General features: G+C 46.6%; 1 protein-coding gene across 3 annotated transcripts in view; it reads left to right on the forward strand.

Moving 5' to 3' along the window:
• Positions 1–1,751: 1,751 nt before the first annotated feature.
• LOC310695195 (merlin-like) overlaps positions 1,752–27,871 on the forward strand; it is a 33,191-nt gene continuing 7,071 nt past the window's right edge. Inside the window, exons 1-15 of one of the 3 annotated variants that reach the window (XM_083479274.1) lie at positions 1,752–2,057; positions 5,834–5,984; positions 6,591–6,716; positions 8,479–8,601; positions 11,537–11,620; positions 14,697–14,765; positions 15,585–15,667; positions 16,082–16,157; positions 18,666–18,803; positions 21,849–21,923; positions 23,607–23,720; positions 24,196–24,318; positions 24,639–24,856; positions 25,525–25,630; positions 27,191–27,318. In XM_083479274.1, coding sequence (XP_083335400.1) covers positions 5,895–5,984; positions 6,591–6,716; positions 8,479–8,601; positions 11,537–11,620; positions 14,697–14,765; positions 15,585–15,667; positions 16,082–16,157; positions 18,666–18,803; positions 21,849–21,923; positions 23,607–23,720; positions 24,196–24,318; positions 24,639–24,856; positions 25,525–25,630; positions 27,191–27,318 — 1,553 coding nt within the window. In that variant the 5' untranslated portion in view covers positions 1,752–2,057; positions 5,834–5,894. The remainder of the gene's footprint in view (positions 2,058–5,833; positions 5,985–6,590; positions 6,717–8,478; positions 8,602–11,536; positions 11,621–14,696; positions 14,766–15,584; positions 15,668–16,081; positions 16,158–18,665; positions 18,804–21,848; positions 21,924–23,606; positions 23,721–24,195; positions 24,319–24,638; positions 24,857–25,524; positions 25,631–27,190; positions 27,319–27,871) is intronic. The other 2 variants (XM_083479273.1, XM_083479272.1) reach the window with 2 other exon arrangements.

The following is a 27,871-nucleotide window of genomic DNA, read 5'->3' on the forward strand; positions in this document are numbered from 1 at the left end:
AATGGGGCCTCCTCCTGCTGCTGCGCCGCCAGAACCCAATTTCTGTTCTTATCCTGAAGCAAAATTCTTAACCTGAAGCACTATTTCTGGGTTAGCGGAGTCTGTAACCTGAAGCATATGTAACCTGAAGCGTATGTAACCCGAGGTACCACTGTATAAGAATATAAGAAGAGCCTGCTGGATCAGGCCAATGGCACCTCTAGTCTAGCATCCTGTTAGCCAACCAGATGCCCTTAATGGGAAACCTCCAATCAGGATTCGAGCACAAGAACACCTCCTGTTGTTTCCAGCATTGCTGCCTCCAGCTGTTGAGGCAGAGCAAAGCCATCCTGCCTAGTAGTCATTGAAAGGCTTGTTGCCCTCCATGAATTTGCCCAATCCCTATTTTAAAGCCATCTAGGTTGATAGCCACCACTGCCTCCTGGGGGAGCGAGTTCCATAGTTTAACTATGCTCTGTGAACTTCCTTTATATATTGATCACTGGCTTCGTCCAAGGGCTTTCTTCATCTTTCTTTCACACAACTCTGTGAGGTGGTGAATACAGCAAAGAGTCTTGAGGCACCTCAAAGCCTAACAAATGCATTACACAACATGAGCGTTCCTGAGCCAGGAGGACATCAGAAGAGGACAAACAGGACAAAGGAAGTTGCCTTACACTGAGTCAGACCATCTAGCTCAGTGCTGGAATCAGCCCTCCAAAATTTGAGGACATTCCCAGCCCTACTGAGAGATGGAAACCAGGACTTTCCGCTGCCTTATACTGATCCATTCTGTACAGTTTCAGACCCCACCCCCCGCAAAGTGCCAAACAGCCAAAGAATACAAGATACAGTACTACTGTATCTAGTGCAACAAGATTGCTTTTGTTGTTGTTATTATTATTTTTGCACTATCGATGCACACGACACTTCACACAGTAGAAGAGGACAGATCTCTGCCCCAAGGATCTTCCACATTTCCCATGAGAGGAGTGGGATGGACAAAATACACATTTATTTCAGTCATGCATATTTTCTGGTGTCTGGTCAGGCTAAGGAAGATAGCCAGTGTCCAAGCTGAATCTCTAGTGGCAGAGTGTTCCACAGGACTGGGCTAATGACATTAAGGCTCCACTCCTAGTTGTTGTCAAATGACCCTTGCCAACTCAGGGAACGACCCATGACACTCCTTCAGAATATCTTGCTGACCAGGCTGGGATGTAAGGGTTCAGGCGATCCCTGGAACTAATTTGTTAATGGCTTTATAAATTAATACTGCAATAGGACCTTAAACCCGGCTCAGTAGCATTCTGCAGCAGCTTGGGCTTGCAAACCAGGCCTAAGGACCACCCCACATACACCACATTGCAGTAATCCAACCTTGAGGCTAGCAACACATGGACCACAGTGGTACCAAAGAGTGTCAAAAAATAGCAAGCTTTTGAGACCTGCAGAGCTCTTCATCACGTAAGACCCTACACAGGGTGCGAAGAGAGTAGAGGAAAAATAATATTAATGTTCTCCCTTTCTACCTCCTGCTTTATGTAACCTGACGAAGAACTCTGCAGAACTTGAAAGCTTACGTATCGTCTTCTGATGTTTTGGTTAATACAGTATAATGGTGAAATTGATTTCTCCACCGCACAAATGCACTGGATCCCAGCGGGTTATGGTGAGAGGTTGCTGTTTTTCTCTCCCTGCAGTGTCTGCTGTTTAGAAATACCCAGCGCCGGAGGAGGAGGAGTCTCGCAGGCATCCAGGCAGGAAACGGCTCGACGTCTTTTGCCATCACCTGGGAAAGTAAATTCTTCGCTTTCTCCCCGGCAGCTGAGCTGACATGCTCCAGCGTGGAGGAGACAAAGGGAAGGGAAGCCCCTTGCTAGATCAGCCGCTGGCTATGGTTTTTGCACCGTGGTGATGTGAACGTGCGCTGTGCAAAATGCAACCTTTAGAATAAATAAACAAACAAATGCTTCTTTTATTTTTTTAAAAAAGCATTGATTCCGAGAAGAAATTCAGAATCCAGTTTGACTCTCCTGCTGTGGAATTGCAGCCTCCAGGAATAACAAGAGAGAGAGGTAAGGAAGCGGCTGTTTGGATCTGGGAAGTCATTCAAACCGCTAAATTGTTTGCAAATCCTTGTCATTGAATCAAAGCAAGGCGGAAAGGAAAAGAAAAAGATAAAAATTTAAGAAGCAACATAATAAAAGGTGTAGAGGGGTGTGTGAGAAATCATGTATTTTTCAGCGTGTGATTTATGCATTTTAAAAAATGTGTTTGGTTCCAGTTTAATCCTGTCCACGTCTACTTTAAAGTAAGCCTCATAGATTTCTATGGGTCTAACTCCCCAGCTGAGCATGTCTAGGATGGCAGAGGGCTGGATTTCTCTGGGTTGAATGCAAGCAGTGACCAGCAATGCAGGGGGACAAGGAAATAAGTGAGGGAAGTCTAGCTGTGAAAGAGGCTGGTCACTGTATTAATTTATTTAAAATATTTATTACCCGCTCTTCATTGAAGGATTTCGGGGTGGTGAACAGAACCTGGGAATAGAATCCACATGCCATAGAAATGCAACTGGTACTCCAGCAAGAAAACGTGGCAAAACCAAAATCTGCCTTACAAAATCACAATAAAACAATAAAATATATTTATTTATTATAAAATACATAAAACTAAAAAGCACCTCCAGATGCTTTGAACTACAACTACTGTTGGTCCTTGCAACATTTAGATCTTCAATATCTATTCTGCTAATGCAAAATATAAAAAATATATATATCACACGTTGCATGTTCCCTCTCTTTGCATTAACACTCCCCCCTCCCCTGTGTTCTGGGTATTGAATGTGCTTGCACTGGTAGTATTGCCGCTGCAGCAAGTCTATTGCCAACCTGGTGTCATCCAGTTGCTTTGAACTACAACTCCCATCAGCCCTTGCAGCCAGAAAAGCCATGGAAACTGGCAGCCACCGCACCTGAAGGGCACCACATTGGCTATCCTTGTTCCATTGCAAGCAAAGGCTGGTCCATTAGAGTGAACGGGGCACTTCCTTACCAGTCTCAGTCTGCCCTCAGCCTACCTCCTGCCTGCTTTCCTACTTACACCCAGCCCAGGAGGTGGCAGGACAACTGTGAAGCAGTGGCGTAGCGTGGGTTGTCAGCACCCGGGGCAAGGCAAGTAATTTGCGCCCCCTAACCCGTGGATTTGCGCCCCCTAACCCTAACCCCCAGATGTTGCGCCCGGTGTGGTCGGCCCCCCCTGCACCCCCCACGCTACGCCACTGCTGTGAAGGACTAGCTGAACCTTATGGCTAGTAGCCGTCAATAGCCCTCCATGTCACCTTCCTCCAGTCTCAGCATTTCCCCTGTAGAACTCAGCAGGGAGGAGGAGGATGGGGACAAAACTAAGTTTAGTTGGCTTTGTCTGTTGTTGGTTTTGGCTCTACCTCCTGTTCGACTCCCTGCCTTAGGTCCCACCAACTCTCACTGGGTACCAGACATCACTGTTCACTGCTTGCAGAGTTGGAAGGGACCAGGAATCTTGGCCCAACGTGGGGCAAAATGATTAAGAGCCTCATGCTGTACCAACTGAGCTGAGGAGTTTATCCTTATCCTGAGATAAAGGTAAAGGGACCCCTGACCATTAGGTCCAGTTGTGGCCAACTCTGGGGTTGCGGCACTCATCTCGCTTTATTGGCCAAGGGAGCGGGGATTCGAACTCCCGACTTTCTGATCGGCAAGTCCTAGGTTCTGTGGTTTAACCCACAGCACCACCCGCGTCCCTATCCTGAGATAGCTGTTCCTAAATTGCCCTCGGGAGGTCCAGTCCCCAGTGCCCTAGGGATGCTTGAAGGAGATAGATTGTTTACAGCTCTGCAATAATGTGTCATCTCCCCACCCCCAAATAATAGAAAACCTCCAGGGCAGCAATATTTTGGCTAAAGCGCTTTCCCCCGCCAAGAGCACCATTCCCTCCTGTGGCTTCCAGCAACAGGAACATTACTTGCCTCCAGTAATGTGGAAGAAGAGCATAGCCAACATGGCCCAGATGAACACAGCAAAACGTTTTGATGCATTGTAATTCATGTTCATGTGGTTAAACCACAGAGCCTAGGGCTTGCTGATCAGAAGGTCAGCAGTTCGAATCTCCGCCATGGGGTGAGCTCCTGCTGCTTGGTCCCTGCTCCTGCCAACCTAGCAGTTCAAAAGCATGTCAAAGTGCAAGTAGATAAATAGGTACCGCTCCGGCGGGAAGGTAAACGGCGTTTCTGCTGGCCACATGACCCGGAAGCTGTACGCCGGCTCCCTCGGCCAATAAAGCGAGATGAGCGCTGCAACCCCAGAGTCGGCCACGACTGGACCTAATGTTCAGGGGTCCCTTTACCTAATTCATGTTCATAGTTTGGTCGATGTTATTTATGTTCTGATTTTCAAACTTGTTTTTAACCTTGGCTTTTGCCGGCAATTGTAACAATGCATTTTCACAAGGACTCCCCCCCCCAACAAACAAACAAACAAACAACCCTCAAAGTGATTTGGAAATGCAGAGAATTGATCTTAAGACTGGGACAATGAAAATGGGGGAAACTGACAGGTTTGCCCAACTTTAGTGGCAACAAGCGACTGGTGATGGGGATAACAGCCATGTCTCCCTCAGGCCTTGAACTCCTTTGGCAAAGGCTTTGACAAAAATATGTTTTCCCGAGACTGCTCATAGAAAGGCAAAGCAAATGGCTCTTGGGGGCAGGGCGTGGTGCAAGAAGAGTTAGCGAAACTAGATGGCTTTCTGCTTCATTGAGCTATTCAGCTGTCCTAGCAGACTAGGGTTATCTTCTTCTTCATTTGAATAGAAAGGCAAACCTTAAATCAATCAGTTGCCGCCACCGACCACACCTGGGGCTGGTCAGCTTGAGGGCACTGGGACAGATCCCTCCCATGAAGCTATTTTAAAATCTGGCTCCTGGCAGCCCTTCCAAATTTTAAATTGGGACGCGATTCACCTTTTGCCTACACTTGAAAGGGAAGAAGCGTTGCTCCTATGGCAAATTCTCTGTGAAGTGCCTCTGCTGTTCATCTCTCATTACCTTGTCCCACAGGCCAAGATATTTTGATGCTGAGAGGCAGAACATTTAAATGTCACCCCCTGTGCGGGCAAGAATAGGATAGGCAATTATTTCTTGCCTTATCTGCTGCCCTTTAGTGCTGCTCTGAAATTTGCTGCCTGAGGTACACGGATTTGCCGTGCCAATTTCATTCTCCTCACCTTTCATCCACTGTCGCCTTCCAGAGAGGACGCGATTGAAGTTTATAAAAGTATGCAGTGTGGAGAAAGGAGAGAGAAGTACCCCCCCCAAAAAAACCCACCCTATTTATTTATTGCATTTCTACCCTCCCTCATCCTCAAGGGATAAGGTGCTCAAGGTGGTGTATGTGGTATTTTCCCTATCTCATTTCATCCTCACCACAACCCTCTGCATTAGGTTATACTGAGAGGCAGTGACTGTTTGTAAGAGCTGTTTGACAATGGAACGGACTCCCTCAGATAGTGGTGGACTCTCCTTCATTGGTGGTCTTTAAGCAGAAGTCAGACGGCCATCTTTTCAGGGAGTCTTTAGCTGTGAATGCTGCATTCCAGGGGGTTGGACTATGACCCTGAGGCCCCTTCCAACTCTATGGTTCTGTGACTAGCCCAAGGTCACCCACTGTGCTTCATGACCCAGTGGGGATTCAAACCCTGGTCTCTGCCAGGTCCTAGTCCAACACACTAACCACTACAGTACACTCTTATTAGGGAGTCAAGAGCCAGGCTAGGGCTGCCCTGATGTTGATGCTGTTTATCTGTTCTTTTCATGCAGCTGCTTGTTTGCACTGGATTGCAGGCATCCTTTGTGTGGCTTTCCCTGCAGGCATAAAAATATGTCCATCACGGGGCTGAAGAGGAAGCAGCCAAAAACGTTTAAGGTGAAAGTTATAACGATGGAAATCGAAATGGAGTTTAGCTGCGAGGTAAGTGGCTTTTCTTTTTTAAAAAAGGCCAAAATTAAGGTGCAGAAATGCTTCCATCGACACTTTAGGGTTTGCATATAAAATTAGGCACTGGAGTAGAGAAATTATTTTTTCTATAATGCTAGAACTTGTGGACAAGCTGAGTGCTGGAAGATTCAGGACAGGCAAAATAAAGGGCTTCTTCAGACAATGTAAACTATGGAACTCACTCCTGCAGGAGGAGGTGAAGGCCGCCAGGTTGGAGGGTATAATCTTATACACATCTATCAAGTCCCCCCCCTTCCTTGTCTTTTTTCCTCATCCCAGCAGCTCCAAATATTGTAATCTTTTCTTCTAAGGGAGTTGCTGCAGCCCTTTGACCAATATGGTTGCCCTTTCTGGGCTTCTGGCATTGGCCACATGCTTTCAACAATAAGGGCTAGGAACTTGATCGTTCCACAGAGCTGAATTCTGCCCCCCACACTACAAGATATGCCTCTTCTTTGCTTGCACTGTTTGAGTTCTCTCATCTTAGGCCAGCAACGGAGTGGGTCATCCCTTTCTAAAAACCAGGCTGTCGAGTTTCTCTTGGTTTCCCCCACTGATGTTCTGTCTTTCTTCCTGTAGATGAAATGGAAGGGGAAGGACCTCTTCGACCAGGCGTGTCGTGCGCTGGGTCTGCGGGAATCCTGGTTCTTTGGCTTGCAGTACTCTATCAAAGGAATGAACACCTGGTTGAAGATGGATAAAAAGGTCTGGAAGCTAGACTTTAGCTTGCAAAAGAGCTTGCATGGCAATCTAGAAAGCCTTAGTAAGCTTGATTTGTGCAGCTCCAGATGACAGGACCCGATTCAGTGGATTCAAATGGCAAGAAACGAAATTCCGTCTAAGTATTAGGAAGCATGACAAAAAACTATTTGACAGAGGAACGGACAACCCCTGAGTATGGTGAACTGTTCTTTATTGGAGGAGGTTTTTAAGCAAAGGTTGGCTGGCCATCTGTCAGGGATTATTTAGCTGTGATTCCTGCATTGCAGGGGGTTGGACTAGATGACCCTAGGAGGTCCCTTCCAGCTTTACAATTCTGTGATTCTATACTTGGGAATGCTGCCAGGAAGTGAACTTGGGACTTTCTGTGTAGAGGCAGATGCTCTGCCATTGAGTTACAATAGCCCTTTCCTGTTGCATCTCACTGTGTAGCCATAGAAAAGCTACCACACTTTCTGACCTTAGCTGCAAACTGGGCCAGTATATATTGCAGATTGGTGGGTGGGTTTCTCAAAGAGAGCAGGGCTTTGCCTAAAGCAACCAAATGTGTTCCTGGCAAAGTATTTCCGTTGCACAGTGGTTCAGCTGCTCATCTTTCTGTCTGTCTGTCTGTCTGTCCATCTTTCTTTTTACAAAAAGGAGTTCTAATACTCTCAAAAGCATACTTTAAAACACAGAGAAGGAAAAAGAAGTTGAAAAGGCACACATGTGTAACTAATTCTCTCTTTCACCATGTAATGCTATATGTAAAGGTAAAGGTACCCCTGCCCGTACGGGCCAGTCTTGACAGACTCTAGGGTTGTGCGCCCATCTCACTCTATGGGCCGGGGGCCAGCGCTGTCTGGAGACACTTCCGGGTCATGTGGCCAGTGTGACGAAGCTACTCTGGCGAGCCAGAGCCGCACACGGAAACAGCGTTTACCTTCCCGCTAGTAAGCGGTCCCTATTTATATACTTGCACCCGAGGGTGCTTTCGAACTGCTAGGTTGGCAGGCGCTGGGACCGAGCAACGGGAGCGCACCCCGCTGCGGGGATTCGAACCGCCGACCATACGATCGGCAAGTCCTAGGCACTGAGGTTTTACCCACAGCGCCACCTGCGTCCCTGTAAAGCTACATATATGTGCTATATATCAGGTTTGGAGCACCTTAATCCCTCCTACAGCTCCCATCACCCCCAGCAGGCATGGCCAGTGGAATGCTCAGGAACATATCTGATGATTCCCACACTATCTTTATCTCTACCTACCATCCCTAAAGTGGTAAATATATTAAATCTAATAATATAAAATGTTTAAGTTCATAAATATTCTAAATATTAGAATACAGTATTACCAGCATTATCCTCTATAAATACAGTTGTACCTTGGTTTTTGAAGCAGCTTAGTTCTCGAACTTTTAGGCTCCTGAACACCACAAACCCGGAAGTGAATGTTCTGATTTGCGAACTATTTTTGGAAGCCGAATGTCCGACAGGGCTTTCGTGACTTCCGATTGGCTGCAGGAGCTTTCCGCAGCCAATCAGAAGCCACACTTTGGTTTCCGAACGTTTTGGAAGTCGAATGGATTTCTGGAACAGATTCCATTCTACTTCCGAGGTACGACTGTATAATCAAACCCAATATTTAAAATACACATGTATACTAAAAGTCCATAAATTTACAAATATATAAACCTTATAAAGAACAATGTAAGATTTCATTTATTTTAAATGTTCTTTAAAACTGATTCCCTTTGTTCTTCAACAGGTTCTGGATCAGGAAATTCCTAAGGAAGATCCCATCAGATTTTGTTTTTTAGCAAAATTTTACCCTGAGAAAGTTGAAGAGGAACTTCTGCAGGAGATCACCCAACACCTCTTTTTCCTGCAGGTCAGAAGGTATTTCTTTTATTTTAAAGTTGACTTTTGAATTGCTGTAGTTACCTTCTGGGCGTTTGGTGTGTCTGGCCCCTAGGTTTTGGAATCACTGTCTGCTTATTCTTTCACGCTGTGCCTCCTGCCAGTGGCGAGAGCTTGTGAAGAGTTAATTTTCAGGGTTGAGCAGGTTTCCTTGTGAAAGGTTTTTCTTCTGTTGCTGTTATATTTTTCTCTCAAGATCACCTTGACAATTATTTGTGTTGAGCTGTTTTGCAAAGGCGAAGGCACTAAAGGCTGCCTCCCCCCCTCCCCCCCGGTTCCTTTCATCTCTGAAAACCTGCACTTTCATTTTCTTCTCTTTCAAACCAGCCTTGGCTTGCCTTGACTTTGAGGAATGCAATTCGGCTGTAATTATTTTTTTCCTGTTCCAAAAGAAATGCAAAATGGGGAGCAGGGTGAGGAAATTGACGCATTAGAACTTGCAGAGGTTCCTGACGGTTAAGAATCAGACATCGCACCTGCAGCAGAATAATTGGGGACGGGGAGCGGGGGCAGAGAGAGCGTGTATAGGCAGCTGGGTGCTTCAAGGCATTCAAATGAACAGATTAAATTAAAGCAGGGAGTGGGAAGTCTGGCTACACTTCCTCTGCAGCCACACCCCTCAGTGGGGTTTCCACCCTCCTCCAGTGTTTTGGCTTGGCGGTGTCCTTGAACTCTGATCATGCACTTTTGGATGGAGGAGAAAGACCGATGTGTGCTTAGAGAAACTAATATTTTAAAACCACAAGAAGAACCCTGCTGGATCAGGCCCAGGGCCCATCTAGTCCAGCATCCTTTTCTCACAGTGGCCAGCCAGATGGCTGTTGGAAACCTGCAAGTAGAACACAAACATAAGAGCCCTCTGCCCTCCCGAGGTTTCCAGAAATTGGTACAGTGGTACCCCGCAAGACGAATGTCTCGCAAGACGGAAAACCCGCAAGACGAAAGGGTTTTCTGTTTTGGAGGCGCTTCGCAAGACGAATTTCCCTATGGGCTTGCTTCGCAAGACGAAAGCCCATAGGGAAATCTCCGGGGACCTGTTTTAAATTGCTGGCGGTCGGGAGCAAAGACTTTCGCCCACAGCCGGCCTTCAGAAGAGGTCCTGGACCTCTTCTGAAGGCCGGCGGGGGGCAAAAGTCTTTGCTCCCCCCCGCCTGCCTTCCCGGGACAGCAGAGAAGTCTCCGCTGCCCCGGGCGATCTTAAAATGCTGGCGGGCGGGAGCGAAGCGTTCGCTGCCGACCCCCAGCATTTTAAAATCTCCCCGGGACAGCGGAGGCTTCGCTGCCGACCCCCAGCATTTTAAAATCGCCCCGGGGCAGCAGGGGCTTTTAAAATGCTGGCGGTCGGCAGCAAAGCCCTCCTGTCCCCGGAGCTTGCGGGGCGGGAGGTGGGAAGAAGGGCTTTTCTTCCCACCGCCAGCCTTCAGAACAGCCTTCTGAAGGCTGGCAGTGGGAAGAAAAGCCCTTGTCCCCCCCCACCCCGCCTTCAGAAGAGGTCGGGGGACAGACTGTCCCCGGACCTGGTCTGAAGGCGGTTTCCCTAGGAACGCATTAATTGATTTTCAATGCATTCCTATGGGAAACCGTGCTTTGCAAGACGAAAAACTCGCAAGAAGAAAAAACTTGCGGAGCAAATTAATTTCGTCTTGCGAGGCACCACTGTAATCAGAAGCGTGGCTACCTCCGGCCATGGAGGCAGAGCATAGCCATTATGGCCAATAGCCATTGATAGCCCTCTCCTCGTCCATGAATTTATCCAATCCTCTTTTAAAGCTGTCAGAATTGGTGGCCATCACTGCCTCCTGTGGGAGGGAGTTCCACAGTTTAACTCTGACCTGCCTTTCTTTGGTCTGTCCTGAATCTTACAGCTTTCAGCATCGTTTCATGTCCATGAGTTCTAATGTCCTGAGAGAGGAAGGAAAACCTTTCTTGGTCCATTTTCTCCCTGGCCACTCCACGTTGAGCTAGATGAACCCTTCTTGGTTTAACACAAATTAAGGGACGCGGGTGGTGCTGTGGGTTAAACCACAGAGCCTAGGACTTGCTGATCAGAAGGTTGGCGGTTTGAATCCCCACGACGGGGTGAGCTCCCGTTGCTCGGTCCCTGCTCCTGCCAACCTAGCAGTTCGAAAGCATGTCAAAGTGCAAGTAGATAAATAAGTCGGTACTGCTCCAGCGGGAAGGTAAACGGCGTTTCCGTGTGCTGCTCTGGTTCGCCAGAAGCGGCTTAGTCATGCTGGCCACATGACCCGGAAGTGTACGCCGGCTCCCTTGGCCAGTAAAGCGAGATGAGCAGCGCAACCCCAGAGTCGGCCATGACTGGACCTAATGGTTAGGGGTCCCTTTACCTTTAGGCAAACTAAGGTCTGGGGGCCGGAGCCGGCCCAGTTGCCTTCTAAATCTGGGAATCAATGTGTTTTTACATGAGTAGAATGTGTTCTTTTATTTAAAATGCATCTCTGGGTTATTTGTGGGGCATGGAAATTCGTTCATTGCCCCCTTCCCAATATAGTCCAGCCCCCCACAAGGTCTGCAGGACAGTGGACCGGCCCCATGCTGAAAAAGTTTGCTGACCCTGGTTGAACGCTTCACAGGAGTGCTTATTTTCTAACTGCCAGCAGCTTTGTATGTGGCGAGAGGGTAGCATTTGAACATTCCTTAGTTAGCAATGATGCTTTTTAAAAAAGGGGTAATTGACAGCCTGAAATGTTCTTGGGTACAGCTCACAAGTCTGCAGTTGCTGCCAGAGATTCTTTTATTTCCCACTTATAACTCGGCTAACGGTTACTTTTCATGTGCCAAGACAAAGTCTGGGCATGTATTGTTTTGTTTTCAAGCTTGTCTAAGCCTTGGATTTCTCTCTCTCCTCTCCGCCCCCCCCCCACTCTTCTTCCGCCTCCACCCCCCAGGTTAAGAAACAAATACTGGATGAAGAAATCTACTGCTCTCCTGAGGCTACAATTTTGTTAGCGTCTTATGCTGTTCAAGCCAAGGTGAGGCTTTGAAATTGCTTGGTTGTCACCTTCTATTGCTTGCAGAACAACATTAAAAACCCCTTTTGCTTAATCACACAGTGCTAATTAATGCAGGAAAGCACCCATTTAAAGCAGTGCTGGAAAACAGGATGGGGCAATTTTGACACCTTGTTTTCTTCTCTTTTGGGTGTTGGCTGGTTTTTTAGCTTGTTTATGCAAGAAGATATATGAACATATCCTAATTCAAAGAGCTTGCAGGAGGGCGGAAAAAAAGAGCAGTTCTTTTTTTAAAATTTATTTTTATTAAAGATTTTCTTGGTTTACAAAAGTACGTGCCTTGTCTCTTTTTCCAGGTTGTACAGTCTATCTTACAAATCAGCTACATTTGTTGTGAGACATTAGGGCTGAATACAGTATAAGGTTGGGGAAGAAGAGGGGGGAGAACAGGGGTGGGGTGGGGAGGCTTATATTCTTTTGCATAGAGTACATGTGGCGTTTTGTGTCAGCGTCAACTAGGTAGGTTCTCTTTCCCTTCGTTTATTACATTTCCTTGGTTGTGAGAGGTGTTGGGGCAGGGTGTGGTTGGTTGTCTGTGGCTGGTTGCAGTGGGGTTTGTTTGCATTTGTGAGGGGGGGGGGGAAAGACTTGTTGGGTCAGGTAAGCCAGATTGATTCGTATGCTGTTGGTGGATTCTTGTTGTGTTGGGCTGTGTATGTGATAAAGGGGGGCCATACTGGGGTGAAGGCGTCCTCTTCTGTTTGCCCCTGTGTCAGTTTCAGTTTATTGGTTAGCTTTTCTAGTAAGGTCGTTTCCCATACAGTTTGATACCATTGGGCCATGTTTACTCCTGACAGGTCTCTCCTCCAGTGTTTGGCTCTGAGGCTTCTGGCTGCTGAGAGTATGTGGGTTATAAGCTCTGTATAATGTTCATTCTGATCTTGGAAGATGTTCAGTAGGGCCAGTTCTGGGGTGAGCTCTAATACCTGTTTAGTTATTTTGCATATCTCTCGTAGGACTGCTATCCAGAAGGGTTAGGTTTTAGGGCATCCTCACCACATGTGGAAGTATGTGCCTGTGGAGGGACAACCTCTCCAACATCCCTGGGCATATCAGTGCCAGTTTCTGTGGTGTTAAGTACCACCTGTAAGTGCTTTCAGGAGAAGGTTTTCAAAGGTGGTCAAGGGCCTAGTGGCTACTGATTTTACTGCTGGATTGTTTAAGAAGGCACGTTGTTGATTGTGTGTTAGCAAACTAGTCCCCTAGTTTGTCTTGTATTTCTTGTGTTGGTATGGGTTTGTTGTTTTTGTAGAAGAGTTTAAGGAGTTTTTTGGCTCCTGTTTGTAGTGTGGTGAGAGGGTTGTAATGTCTTGTTATAATTTACCAATTTTTGACGTTGGTTTTTAAAGGGATGCCCTCTCCTTTATGCAGGCTCCTCTGGTGACGGCTTTCATTGTGTCCTAGAGAAGGGGGGTTGTTATGTCGCCCATGTCGTTGTCCTTAAAGTAGTTTTGGAGAGTTTTCAAGTGACTCTCTCTAGCTAGTTGGTTTGTGGCAGAGCAGTTCTTTTGCAGACACTTCTGGTTTGGCAAATAAGGATTTCCGCAGGGTCCAAAGACATGGAAGTCTGGTACAGCCTCCTCTCTGACTGTGATTTCACCAGGCGTTGCTCACCTCAGCTTCTCTGAGATTAAATTTACATATTTTCTACCTTGATGTAGATTTTTTTTTAGTCAGTGTTTTAAGCCTCTACACTATTCATTTAAAGCAGCATAATACCACTTTAAGAAGCCATGTACCACTTTAAAAAGCACCATATTGGCCTGAATATAAGCCACATGTATTTCCAAATTCTGACAGTGAAAAGTTAAAGTGTGGCTTATATTTGCGACCTTCCCTTTCCCCCAACGGCTCCTGGGAGGTTTGGGAGCAGTGGGGGGCTGTGCTGTATAACATTCTTTCTTTGTATTTTTTAAATACATTGTAAGATTATATCTCCTGCCAACCTAGCAGTTTGAAAGCATGTCAAAGTGCAAGTAGATAAATAGGTACTGCTCTGGCGGGAAGGTAAACGCCGTTTCCGTGTGGTGCTCTGGTTCGCCAGAAGCGGCTTAGTCATGCTGGCCACATGACCTGGAGGCTGTACTCTGGCTCCCTCGGCCAATAAAGCGAGATGAGCGCCGCAACCCCAGAGTCAGCCACGACTGGACGTAATGGTCAGGAGTCCCTTTACCTTTAAGATTCTATCAAAAAATGAATAAAACGTAGTTTTAAACAAATCACTCCAACCGAACACTAGCAATGACCAGCTCATTTAAAATATATCCTGCTGATGATTCTTTCTTGCCTCCTGCAAAAGTTAGCATACAAATGCAAGAAGAGCCTTGCTGGATTGAAAGAGGTTAATTGACTAAGTAAATTTTATATGAAAATAGAGTTGGAAAACTGCTACAATGATATATATGGAAACTCAGTTAGAGGGATTTGAGGAAGTCACCCAACAATGTTAACAAAAGTGGAACTATTACAGTTAGGATCTATGTTTGCTTGCTTGTTTGTTTTTTGATGTTTTCTTTTTGTATTTGTTGATATGTTTGTTATAAATTTGGGAAATTAATAAAAAAATTGGGGGGGAAAGAGCCTTGCTGGATCAGGCCAATGGCCCATCTAGTCCAGTAACCTTTTATCCTAGAGGCCAAATACCCCAAAGAACCTAGAAATCTAGATAGACTGCCTCTGGACCTGGAGGTTCCATAAGAAACCTGCTGAATCAGGCCAAAGGGGACCCATCTATTCCAGCATCCTTTTCCCACAGTGGCCAACCTCAAATGCCTGAGGGAAAGTTCATTGGAAGTGTGATGGCCGGCTGAACCAGTTCATATCTGTTGGGTTTAATATGCTCGCTGGGGAATGTGTTGGGATTGAAGACGAATATCATTTCATCTGTTGCCGTGAACTGCATTCATCCTCTCCTCCTGCTGAGGATTCTGTTACCCTTTTAGCAAGCTTTTCCCTCCTAGCTGGCTACTCCCTTCATGGCGTGTTCTGTGAAAGGGTCACCGCCTTTCCTGATTTCTTTCTCTTCTTTGCATTACAGTATGGTGACTACGACCCAAACCTGCACAAGCCGGGCTTCCTGGCTCCAGAGGAGCTTTTACCAAAGAGAGTAAGTTTCCTTTAAAAAAAAAAAAAGACAACCACCAACAGCAGTCAGAGTAGGCTGGTGGAGTTGGGCAGGTAGTGGGGCAGACTGGAATTTCAGGACCTGGGACAGTTCTGAAATAGCCACTTGCTGCAACAAGATCTTGATCTTTTAGTGTGGTAGCACCTACACGCTGGAACTCTATGCCTATTGACACCAGGAAAGTGCCTTCACTGTACTCTTTCTAGCGCCTGCAAAATATTGATTTATATTTTGATCCGCTGTTAGTTTATTGCCGGAATTATTTTTAAATAGTTGCTTTTATAATTTTACTGTTTTATACTCTTTCTACACTGCAGACGGGGTCTGTCTCTAGTCACAATGTGGCTTTAGAGCTCAGAGGTCAATAGCCGACATGATTTTCTCACTGCATCAGCTGCAGGAGAAATATCAAGAGCAAAGACTCCCCTTGTACATCACCTTCATAGTCCTGACAAAGACACTCATCTTTAACCAGGCCTTTGATTGATTGATTGATTGATTGATTGATTGACATCCAAGGCCTTTTAAAATGTGTTAGGGTGGGATTATTGGGTTGTTCTTGTTTTTATTTTGATTTATGTCTTTTGTGTTTTTATATTGTGATTTTATTCTGTGAACTGTCCTAAGACTTGCTGGTATAGGGTGGTATACAATTATTATTATTATTATTATTATTATTATTATTATTATTATTATTAAGATGGGGATTTGGGGGCTCTTTCAAGACAGGGGACTCCTGAGAAGACCAGCTTTGGGATTTGGAGAAGGGAACAGCTTTACTCATTTCCTTTTCCTTTCCAGGTCCTCCGCCAATATCAGATGACACCTGACATGTGGGAAGAGAGGATTACAGCCTGGTACGCTGGGCACCGGGGCATAGCCAGGTACTGGGGCACCTGTGTCTGAGGCCATAGCATGGGGCAGGAGGCGGCAGCTGAGCAGCTGATGCGGCTTCACTGTCCTATCAAACGTTGCTGGAGCAACTGAGAAGTGAGGCTGCTTCTTAGGTGCTTCTTTTTCATACTAGAATGCAAGGGCAGGAAAAAACAACAAGTGGGTGGAGCAATGAAGATAAATTTCACCTTTCTTACAGCAGGCTGGTTTCCACATGCCTTTTCATATTGTCTTGCTGCAGCTTGTAAGTTGTTTTGATTGGTGCCAATGGAAAAGCAGAATAGAAATCCTACAAAAGAATTAAATGTTGCTCACTAGCGTGTTGCAGGGGGTTGGGCGGGATGACTCTTTGGCTCCCTTTCGACTGTAAAATTCTATGTTTCTCTACTGTCCTCTTCTCTTAGGTATGAAGCTGAGATGAACTATCTTAAAATTGCACAAGACTTGGAGATGTATGGGGTCAATTATTTTCCTATAGCTGTAAGTGCCTATGTTGTTGTTTTTAAATGCAGCTATATTTTTCTGGATGCATGAAGTTTGCTCCTTTAAAATTGGCAGCAGGAAGTAGGGGGCTGGGGGGGGGGAGAAGGTGGCTCAGTCTCCTATAGAGAAAGTCAGGGCAGAGCAGCAGTGGATTTGAGTGGATTTGAGCTGGGAGAGGCTTAATTAACCCCATCCCCTCTGTATCTCAGGGTGCAGCTAGGACCACCCTGTCCTGTCCCCTTTATAAAGATCTGAGGAATGAGATCATTACCCCACTCTTACTTACCATCCCAGGCCGCCCGTCTGAGGCCACATTGTGCTTTCTTTTATTAGATCAAAATGATCAGACAACAGCAAAGGTTGCTAGGTTTATCGAGGGTGCAATGAGATTAAGGGCCACTACAGTGGTGCCTCGCAAGACGAAAATAATCCGTTCCGCAAGTCTCTTCATCTAGCGTTTTTTTCGTCTTGCGAAGCAACCCTATTAGCGGATTAGCGGATTAGCGGCTATTAAAGGCTTAGCGGCTAAAAGGCTATTAGCGGCTTAGCGGCTTAGAAAAAGGGGGGGAGCAAAAAAAAATCGGAACACTCGCAAGACGTTTTCGTCTTGCGAAGCAAGCCCATAGGGAAATTCGTCTTGCGAAGCAGCTTAAAAACGGAAAACCCTTTCGTCTAGCGGGTTTTCCGTCTTGCGAGGCATTCGTCTTGCGGGGCACCACTGTATCTGAACGATAATCTTGGCCATTTGATTGCCCTTTTTACCAATTGCTGTCTTTTTTATCTGTATAGATTTTATTTGTATATATTGCTTGTTTTATGTTGCTATGGCCATTGGCTAATGCAAATAAGGTTTATCTTATCTTATCTTATCTTATCTTATCTTATCTTATCTTATCTTATCTTATCTTATCTTATCATCTTATCTTATCTAGGACCATCAGACAGTTAGGAAGTGTATAGATGACATCTTTAGAGTAAATTGCCAGTATGAATCCTCTCCTCCAAGTTGGATCAGGGCCCTAGAATGAGAGAAATAGGGGTCCTTTCACCCTTGGCCTTCTGCTGTGGTGCCAATCCAAATGAAGCTTCCTGTGCCTGCTTTGTGCATTTTTTTGTGCGGGGGTGGGGGAAGGCTCCCACTGGAAACTCAATTAGCAGGCCTGCGTGGGTCCATCCAGATCTGGATTGCAGCAAGGGGGCAAAGCATTGGAGTGTCTCCTGTTGGGAACCAATGCCCCATGTGGCTAGCTGCACAACTGCAGCTTCTTAGGGGAGAAGACTTGCTGGAACAGGCCAATGGGTGACCTAGTTTAGCATCCTGTTCCGTCAGGGACTATCCAGATGCCTTAATGGGAAACCAGCAAGCAGATTAAAAGCACAAGAGCACTCCCTTCCCTGTGTAGTTTCTGGCAACTGGTTTCAGAAGCATTGCTTCCTCCAACTGTGGAGGCAGAGCAGAGCCATTATGGCTAACAGCCATCGAGAGCCCTCTCCTCTTTGAACTTGCCCAGTCGTCTTTTCAAGTCATCCAAGTTGGCAGCCATCACTGCCTCCTGTGGGAGGGAGTTCCATAGTTTAACTTTGCACTGCATGAAGAAGCCCTTCCTATTATCTGTCCTGAATCTTCCAACATTCAGCTTCGATGAGAGCCAGTGTGGTGTAGTGGTTAAGAGTGGTAGACTCGTAATCTGGTGAACCGGGTTCGCTTCCCCGTTCCTCCACATGCAGCTGCTGGGTGACCTTGGGCTAGTCATACTTGTCTGAAGTCTCTCAGCCCCCCTCACCTCACAGAGTGTTTGTTGTGGAGGAGGAAGGGAAAGGAGAATGTTAGCTGCTTTGAGACTCCTTCGGGTAGTGATAAGCAGGATATCAAATCCAAACTCTTCTTTTTCTTCTTCTTTGTTGGATGTTCCCGGGAGAAAATATTCTCTGTGTACACTCTCTCCATACCATGCATTGATACTTTGTCATGACACTTCCTATTTGCCTTTTCCCTAAACTTAAAAAGTCCCAAACACTTCCAGAATGATTCCACCTAGGCTGACCTTTGGCTCCCATTGGGTAGGAAGGAGCATGTGAGGAATGGCTTTGCCACTGAGCCTTGCTTGAACCACCAGGTCTACCTGATCTCTGGTGTGACTTGTGTTCCATCGTGCTCTTTTGTACTGAATCTTGGTTTCCCTGTGATCTGCTGTGATCTAGATGCTTCTTCAATTCTAACACCTAGTTCAAGGCTCCTGATTCACTCCCATGGCCCAGCTCTAATCTGGATGGAATCCCCAGCAATTTCTTTGAAAGAAGCCACTTGTGTGATTTCTAATTTTGTGTGTGATGCCTCACTTAGTTTGCTTTCTGGGTTCAGGCTCCAGCAGCCAACTTTGAGCCTCCTGCTTGGCCCATTCTCAGGCTGTGTCTGAGAACTGATGCCTGAGAATCAGTCAAGCCTTGGCTAAAGAGATTTTTTTCTTCACTCTGGACATTTGCCTCCAACATCTGTTCCTGCAGCAAAAGAAGAATTGTACAGACTTTCTGCTTGGCGTCGATGCCAAAGGGATCCATGTCTACAGCATCAACAACCGCTTCTCTCCGAACAAATCTTTTGAATGGAGCAGCATCAGGAACATTTCCTACAGTGAGAAAGAGGTAGGTAGGTGTGTCCTTATTAAGGGGTGGCAGAACTGGAGAAGGTTAGGTTTTGCCAATAATAATAATAATAATAATAATTTTTATTTATACCCCGCCCTCCCCAGCCAAGGCTGGGCTCAGAGCGGCTTACAAGCAATAATAAAAACAAGTTAAATGATTACAACTTAAAGACAAAATTAAAAATACAACATTAAAATATTAAAATGTAGCCTCATCGCAGGAGGAGAAGGAAAAGAAAAAAGAAAGAGAGGGAGAGAATCAAATTGGCTCCAAGCCAAAGGCCAGGCGGAACAACTCTGTCTTACAGGCCCTGCGGAAAGAAATCAGATCCTGCAGGGCCCTGGTCTCATGAGGCAGAGCGTTCCACCAGGCCGGAGCCAGAGTTTATGCTCTGGCTCCACTTCTGTCTATGAAATTCATTTAATTTTACACTTTTCCACAAGAACTTAACCGACAGCTGAGAAGGTATGGCAACTGATAGAAGGATCTCAGCTATGGAAATATGCACTTCAGGATAGTCTAGAGCAGTGTTTCCCCACCTTTTTTTGGCCACTGTCCCCTTGGTTCCATAAACTCATCCTCAGAGCCCCCTACCCTATCCTATGGAAAAACATCATTCAGAAAAGTGGTTTGCATGACCCACTAAGGAAGATAATAACACAATAAAATTCAGCAAATAATATATAACATGAAAAAATATTTTTACGCTTTCTGACTGATGTAAAAATTGTGTTATTCAATTGAATACTGGATATAGATAAATATTTTGTTCTAACTCTCGCAGTATTAATTGCATTTAATCTTTTAGGTAGAATGCATTAGGCTTGATTTTTGTGTGCATTTTGCGGCTCTCATATGCTGCATTCCATCTCTCCTTATTTGACCACAGAGAGGCACAAATGAAATGGTCACTCAGGAGGTTTGGCTATGCCTGTTTTGAGTTAGCACTGGGTTGTTGATCTCTCCTTGAAGCTCTTTGACATGTTTTTGGAACAGGGAAGTAAGACAGGAGATTGAAGTGTCAATAGCTCCTACTGAAGGCACGGCTGTCAAGGTTAAAGTGAGAAAGCTGAGAGCAAATGCTTTGGGGTACCCCAAAGTAATTGTGGGGGAGCAGATATCAGTATGGAGCCATACGTGTTTTACATCCCATGACCTGCAACCTTTCCTGATGTAGGGAGAACAATGCTTTAAAGTTTATAACTCTTTGTGTGCTATGCACCGTATTTTTCGCTCTATCGGACGCACTGGACCATAGGAGGGGGAGAATAGGGAAAAATTTTTTTTTCTTGTTCTCCCCCTTAAAAACAAGGTGCGTTCAAGGTGCGTGCAAGAGCAGGTTGGGGAACAGGGCAAAGCCTTGCCGCTGCCCCCCGAGCTTGTGGGCCTGACGGTGGGGGGAAGCGCTGCTTTCCCCCACCGCCAGGCTCAAAGATCCCTGAAGCCTTTGGAGCGCAGCTGCACTCCAAAGGCTTGAGGCTTCGGGGAAATCCTTTGTAGCCTCCGCAGGGTGGCGGCGTGCCTTCACCCTGCCGCCGTGCGGAGGCTTTGTGCAGCCATCCCGAAGCTGGAACAGCGAGACGGAGGGCTGCGCAGCACCCCATCTTGCTGTTTTGGCTTCGGGGACAGCAGGCTGCTATCCGCAAGCCTTGGGAGCCCAGCGGGAACTCCTGCCAGGTTCCGAAGGCTTGCAGATAGCTGCCTGAAGCCCGGGGTGCACAGCGCCACGCCTCCCGGGCTTCGGGCTGCAGGCAGCTGTCCGCAAGCCTGCGGAGCCTGGCGGGAACTCCCACTGGGCTCCACACGCTTGCGGAGAGCTTCTTGAAGCCTGGAACATGAGAGGGGTTTGTGCGCACCGACCTCTCTTGCTCTCCAGGATTCAGCGAAAGCCTACATTCGCTCCATAGGACGCACACACATTTCCCCTTCATTTTTGGAGGGGAAAAAGTGCGTCCTATAGAGCAAAAAATACGGTATATAAGTTTTCTTCTAACGTGCCTCATGGCAGTCTTTCTATCTAGAAGTTCTGCTGAGCAGCTGATTAGCAGGGCTGGCCTATAGTTTTAGGCAGTGCTTTTTTCTAAAAAAAATGTTTAGGGGTACTTTTGTTTTGACTCAAGAAAATAGTTCAAATCGGGGGAAATAAATACAGTAAATGGACAAAAGTACAAAGATTAACAAAATGTTTAGGGGTATGCACTGATTTTAGGGATATTTTTGCAATAGTTTTAATAAACCAGGTCCCTACAGCAGGAATAGGCAAACTTGGCCCTCCAAATGTTTTGGGACTACAACTCCCATCATCCCTAGCTAACAGGACCAGTGGTCAGGGATGATGGGAGTTGTAGTCCCAAAACATCTGGAGGGCTGAATTTGCCTATTCCTTCCCTACAGGATGCTGAGATTGTTGTTAGTCTCTTGGTCTCATGTTTTTTTAAAAAAGGTGTTCCCTCACCTGTGTAATGAACCGGTGGTGTAGAAGTAAATTCTTATCACATGGCTAACAAAGATGTAAGGGTGTAGGAATTTTATGGCATAAAATATTTATATATAACTACTCACCAAACATGTGCAAACCTTCACCTACCCCAGACGCATGGCAACAAAAAAATTAAGAAAACCAGGAGCTATTATTACTGATAATTGGCTATCTTGTGGCTTGTGAAAACTCAGCATCATCAGTACAAACGAATGTGACCAATGGAAATAGCTTTAAAGCAGTAAGAAAAGTAAAACTTCAAATACGAAGCGAGGGAAGTTTTTCATTCTGGTGAATCATAAATAAGCGATCAGCGTGTTCAGAGGGGCTCAGCACCCCCTTGTCTCTTAGTGCCCCCAGGTAACCCCACTGAGCCGCCAGGGGGCAGTACCCCCCACTTTGGGAATCACTGGTCTATGGTAAATGCTGTGTGGACCCTCTTTTTTATTATTCCACTTGCATCTAATTATGGGAAAGCAGTGCTTCAGTCACATAAAGGCTTTGCATGTGAATGAAGTGATGAAGATCACCTGTAAATCCTTTTGCTCTCTACCTCTCTCTAGCTCACAATTAAGCCCATTGACAAGAAGGCCGAAGTCTTTAAGTTCTTCTCCTCACAGCCAAAAGTCAACAAACAGGTGAGGGTTTCCTTTTGGCTGTCTCCTTCAGGGTGGTTCCCTCTGTAGGAGTGGCCGAAGCTGGTCTCTTGGTGCCTATGGAAGGACGGGAGGGACAGAGATAAATTCAGGCTCACCAGGGGAGTCATGAGCTTAGAATTGGTCTGTAAGCATGTGGCCACATAGGCCTCTGTCTCGCTGTCTCATCAGGATCCTTTAGTCCAGTGGTTCGCAACCTTTTTTTGGCCATGCCCTACCTAAGCATCTCTAAAATCCTGACACACACACCCATTGACATATAATTCTTATTATTCAAAATGTGAACTCCTATTCATGTGGAGGAAGCCTAAAAGGCCATTTACTGTTAATAACTCATTCTCAAATTGCACCCTCCCTTAAAAATCAAAATGCCCCCCTGTGGGGCATGTGCCCCACATTGGGAACCACGGCTTTAGTCAGAGCTTAGGGCAATAAGAACTACATGCATGGTGAGGTCTAATGGGATGGCCATCACCTTTGAGCCCCGCCTGTGCACTTCCCTGGGGCATCAGGATGATGGCTGTTGGAAACCCAATAAATGCAGAATTAGATGGATCTCTAGTTAGGGTTGCCATATTTCAAAAAGTGAAGATATGGACACAAAAGTTGTTGAGCTTTTCACCCGGACACTGTTTCCGATAAGCAAATCCCAGCTATGCCCAGGAAATGACGAACGTATGGCAACCCTAGTTTAGCGCAACTGAGCTTCCAAGCACCTCTGAATGGCAGGGCTGTAGGATCACCAACAGGGTATCGTGTGCCATTAGGGTTGGGTCTCACAGGGGAAGCACAAGCTGCCAAACCAGTTTCTTCTTCATGCAGTGCATAGTTAAACTATGGAACTCCCTCCCACAGGAGTCAATGATGGCCACCCGCTTAGACGGCTTTAAAAGATTAGACAAATTCATGGAGGAGAGGTCTATTGATGGTTACTAGCCATGAGAGCTATGTCCTGGCTCTACAGTCAGAGGCAGCCATGCTTCTGAATACCAGTTGTTGGAAACCACAGGAGGGAAGAATGCTCTTGTGCTCAAATCCTGCTTCTAGGCTTCCCACAATGGGCATCTGGTTGGTCCCTGTGAGAACAGGATGCTGGAGTAGATAGGCCCTTGGCCTGATCCAGCAGATTCTTCTGATGCTCTTATGTTATATTCTTCTGGGCTTGCTGAGCTTGGTAAAGTCAGGACCACAGCCAGCTCCCAGTGGGCCTTGCGAGCCGAGCGCTTGGAGACATTGTCTCAGCAGAGTGTTGAGGCCACCTGGAGCGGGCTCGGAGAGCCTGTCCTGTAACCGGAACAGCACTTCCTTGGAGGAGCTGGCTATGCTGTCTTGAAGGGCCCTTGTCTGCAAGGAAGCCCTGGCTTTCATGATGTGGAAGGGATGGTGATGTTAGTGGAGACTCATCCTCTGACTGAGGAAGGCAACCTCTTCAGACCAGAATAGGAGGTGCTAAGGTTCGCCCACTGAATGGGGCAGCCTGTATTTTCCTCAGGGTCCTATGTGGGCTGTGGTTCAGGGATCACAACATGGGGGGGCGGGGAGTCAGTTGCATTTGCACCCTGCTTGTGAGCTTCCCAGATGTATCTCCAGCTGGCCATTGTGAAAATTAGGATGCTGGCTGATGTCGGATCCAGCGAGGGTTATACTTGCCTTCCTTTCCCGCAGATCATGCAGCTGTTCATTGGAAACCACGACTTGTTTATGAGGAGGAGGCGAGTGGACCCCATCGAGATCCAGCAAATGAAAGCGCAAGCTCGGGAGGAGAAAGCAAGGAAGAAGGTGAGCTTTTGGGGGAACATCTGCTTCAAATGTTGTTGCAAAGCTTCTACCCGCTGCCTCCTGGGCCGGAAAGCTCATTGGTTGACCATGAGAAGGTCATATCCTCCATCCAACCCTTTCTCTCTCTCTCTCTCTGTTTTGCCTACCTCACAGGGTGGTTGGGAGGGTAAAATGAGCAGGTGGGAGCCACACGGGGCATCTTGGTTGGAAGAATACGGGAACAGAAAAACTGAAAGAAGTCAAATATGGCAACCACCTTTTGTGGACTTATTTGCAAGGAGGCTTTCATGATATATTACAGTTCGTAGCATGGGATCCATTCTGGCATACAGACGGTATATAAATGAATAAACAATGTAGTGTTCGTAGGGGAGAGGCAAGATTCAAGATGGGCATTGTAGCTGTTGGCTCAGGGGGCTGCACAATGTTCCTGCGAAGCGGCTCTGCTCATGGTCAGCCTTGCCCATTTCCCCAGATGGAGCACCAGCGCCTGGCCAGGGAGAAGCAGCTGCGGGAGGAGGCTGAGCGGGCGAAGGAGGAGCTGGAGCGGCGCCTTTTTGAGGTGGAAGACAAGGCCCGGCAAGCCAATGAGGCTTTGGTGAGCATTGCCATGGCAATGGGGCCTAGGGTTGCCATATTTCAAGAAGTAAAAATCTGGACAATTGGTGGCTCAACATAAGTCTGGGCGATCACCATGAGTTATTGACCTTTTGGTGGGGTGAGCAGGTGATTGTTGTCCACTGTCTGCCACCACTGATTCCCCCAATCGCCATGCCAATTGCCCAACAGGCAGAGGAGCAGCTACGGGCGCTTAGGCTCTGGCAGCTCCAGTCCCAGTGTGACTCCCGAATGCCGCTGCCCAGGTCTCTCGTCATTATTGAGTGTATTTTATCTTTTCAATACAAAATCCCTCTTCAGCGCCGTTCGGAGGCAGCGGCAGAGCTGTTGGCCGAGAAGGCCCAGATCGCTGAGGAGGAGGCCAAGCTCCTGGCCCAGAATGCCGCAGAGGCTGAACAGGAGCGTCACCGCCTGGAGATGGCCGCCTTGAAAACCAAGGAAGAGAAGCTTCTGATGGAGCACAAAATGCGGGAGGCAGAACTGATTGCCATGAAGCTGGTGAAAGAATCAGACCGAAGGTGATGAGGCCTGGGGCGGGATGCTCAGTGGGCTCTGGGGCTCCTGGGGCTGGCTGGACGCTGCTTAGGATGGCCTCCAACACGTTTTTCTGTCTTTGGAGGGCATTTCCTTGAGTCCTTCTTTCAGATTTGATCAGGTTTGTTTGTGATGGCCCCTTGAAAAGTACATAGAGAGGAAGGAGGAATTTGGAAGAATGGCACTCTTTCCCATTTCCTCTTTCAGCTCGATGTCTTTCTCAGGATTAATTCAGCTGACCCAGCCTGCTTTTTTAAAATGAATAGCGCTAATTCTCACCTCCAAGACTAATACGTGGATTGAAATGTCATTATCCTTTGGATTTTGCACTTCTTTGAATTTTGCAGCTCTCTTCCTGGCTCCAAGAAATGTACCAAAAATGCATTTAAAACACATGTTTTTCCAGTAAACTATATCTAGAAAGGCATACATTGAGATAAAACATGTACTTAAATAACTTGGTGATAAAATATGTATTTTGAGATTATTATTATTTCATACAAATTATGCACCACTTAGGCAGCTGACAGAATTATGAATATTTATCAATGAAAGCATTGAAAATTAGGCAAGGCCTGTGGCAATTTCCAGTGCATCAGTTTAGCATTATGGGGTTGCTTGAGCACTGATGGTGGTGGTTCTTGCTCGGCAGGGCTAAGGAAGCTGAACATCTGAAACAGGACCTGCAGGAAGCCAGAAATGCAGAGGAAAAAGCCAGGCAGAAACTCCAGGATGTTGGCAAGCTCAATCCTCCTTCTGTAAGTTTTGCTCCTGGTAGGGAAGTGTGGGGTTTGCTAAGGTGCCTGCAACGGCTTTTATTGCCCCCCTGGTTAGGTTCCCAAGATTTTGTGTTCTTTTCTTTTAACATTTCCTTTATTACCATTATTAACAATGCAAAAGTGTGGGAGCAGGGTGTTACATCATACCATATACAAAGCAAACAAGCAATAAATAATAAGAGAAAGAAATGGCTGCTCACCATCTAAATTGAGACATCCCTATTTCCTGAGCTGGTGAAGACATTTGACGCCAGCCCTGTATAGGGAAGTTTTTAATGTTTGATGTTTTATTGTGTTTTTATATTTTGCTGGAAGCCACTAGTAAATCATCATCTAAGTCCGAAGCAGAGGAAATACAATCCCACCAGATGACATAAAAGCGTTCTGGATCCTCCATCCTCCCCCTGGAAACATGCAGTTTATGTGCAGTTCTTTCCACAATAGCCACAAGTTCTTATACTACATAGAAAAATGCAGATTTTTTTTCAACGTCTTTCCTTGCTGGGCTATTAAAATGCTCGCTGCAGCTAGCATTCATGTCAAAATGTCAGTGTTCTCATTTTTAAAAAGTAATTCTGTAGCCAATATTAGAAGAAAGCTATGAAGAAGAAGAAGAGAAGAAGAGTTTGGATTTGATATCCCGCCTTTCACTCCCCTTCAGGAGTCTCAAAGCGGCTAACAATCTCCTTTCCCTTCCTCCCCCACAACAAACACTCTGTGAGGTGAGTGGGGCTGAGAGACTTCACAGAAGTGTGACTGGCCCAAGGTCACCCAGCAGCTGCATGTGGAGGAGCGGAGACGCGAACCCGGTTACCCAGATTACGTGACTACCGCTCTTAACCACTACACCACACTGGCTCTCAAAATATGAAGCAAAATATGCAGGTAGCTCTCTAAGCGATTTTTATGAAATGAGCCAACCTGGCTGCTCCCTCTTATCAGTGTTTATAGCTAATGTGTGTGGTCAGAGTTCTGAGCAAAAAGTTAACTTCTTCGGACAGTAGGCAAAAGGCCAGTTCTGCAGATCAAAGTGGCTGAGGTGGCTTGTATGTACCTAAGCCAGTCTCAGTCCATCTAGTGGGTCTTAAAGCCCCTTTGCAGGCCAGAACTGGAGCCTGTCCCTGGACTTGGCACCAGGCTCCAGGCACAAGTGCCACAGATGGGGCATTATGAGTCTGAATCAGAATTTCCATCATCCAAGACTGTCTTTCCTAGATGTTCTGTGCCCACTCAGTGTATTTTTATTTATTGCATTTATATCTCAACTTTTTTGCAAAGGAGCTCAAGGTGTGGTCCACTGTTCTACCCCCTCCTTATTTAATCCCCACCATAACCCTGTGAGGTAGGTTAGGCTGAGAGACTGTGACTGGACCAAGGTCACCCAGTGAACTTCATGGCTGAGTGGGGAATCTGAGCCCTGGTCTCCCAGGTCCTAGTCGAATGCCATAACCACTACTGTCCCCTTAAAAACTGTTCTGCCTAAAAGCCTTCCGGGTTTCAGATGATGTTTCAAACCCTTCCTCTCTGTTTTGTCACCAGAATGCTGCCAAGGGCACCCAGCCCTCCTCCGCTGATGCCAGGGATGCCTGCCCTGACAAAGTATCCATAAAACTGGATTTAAGGGACATTGACTTGAAGAGGCTTTCCTTGGAGATAGAGCGAGAGAGGTAGGAACTGGAAATAATAATAATAAATAATAATAAATTTTATTTATACCCTGCCCTCCCCGGCCAGAGCCAGGCTCAGGGTGGCTAACACGAATAAAATTTCAGTAAAAACATAATGTCAGAGCTGCTTGAAGATCCTAGCTCACAGAGGATCACGCTAGCCAGCGATCATTAAGTAAAAGTCTTTATTGAATTACAGTTTCCATTCTCACGCTGCTGCGCGCAACTCTACGTCTAGTAGCTAGATCGGCGAAGCTCCGTCTGAGTCTCCGCCCCGTGTGCACCAACTTAATATCCTAGCCTTGCTCCACCTTTTCCGCCTGACTGTCCTCCTCTGGGTCCCTCTACCCCCCGGGGCTTCTTCCTTCCGGGATTCTTCTGACGCTGACCCGGACCCTCCTGCCTCCTTGCGCCGGGCTTTAGGACCTGGTTCCCTTTCGGGGCTGCTTACTGCGCCGCCTTCCTCTGCATTTGAACTTGGCGCGCGCGCCCAACCTTCCACTTTCCTCTTAACCGTTTCTTCGCTCCCCGATGGAGGTGTGGCCACTCCTGA

This window comes from Podarcis liolepis (genome assembly GCF_965112155.1).
Source record: "Podarcis liolepis genome assembly, chromosome: 16".
In the NCBI taxonomy this organism is placed as follows: domain Eukaryota; kingdom Metazoa; phylum Chordata; class Lepidosauria; order Squamata; family Lacertidae; genus Podarcis; species Podarcis liolepis.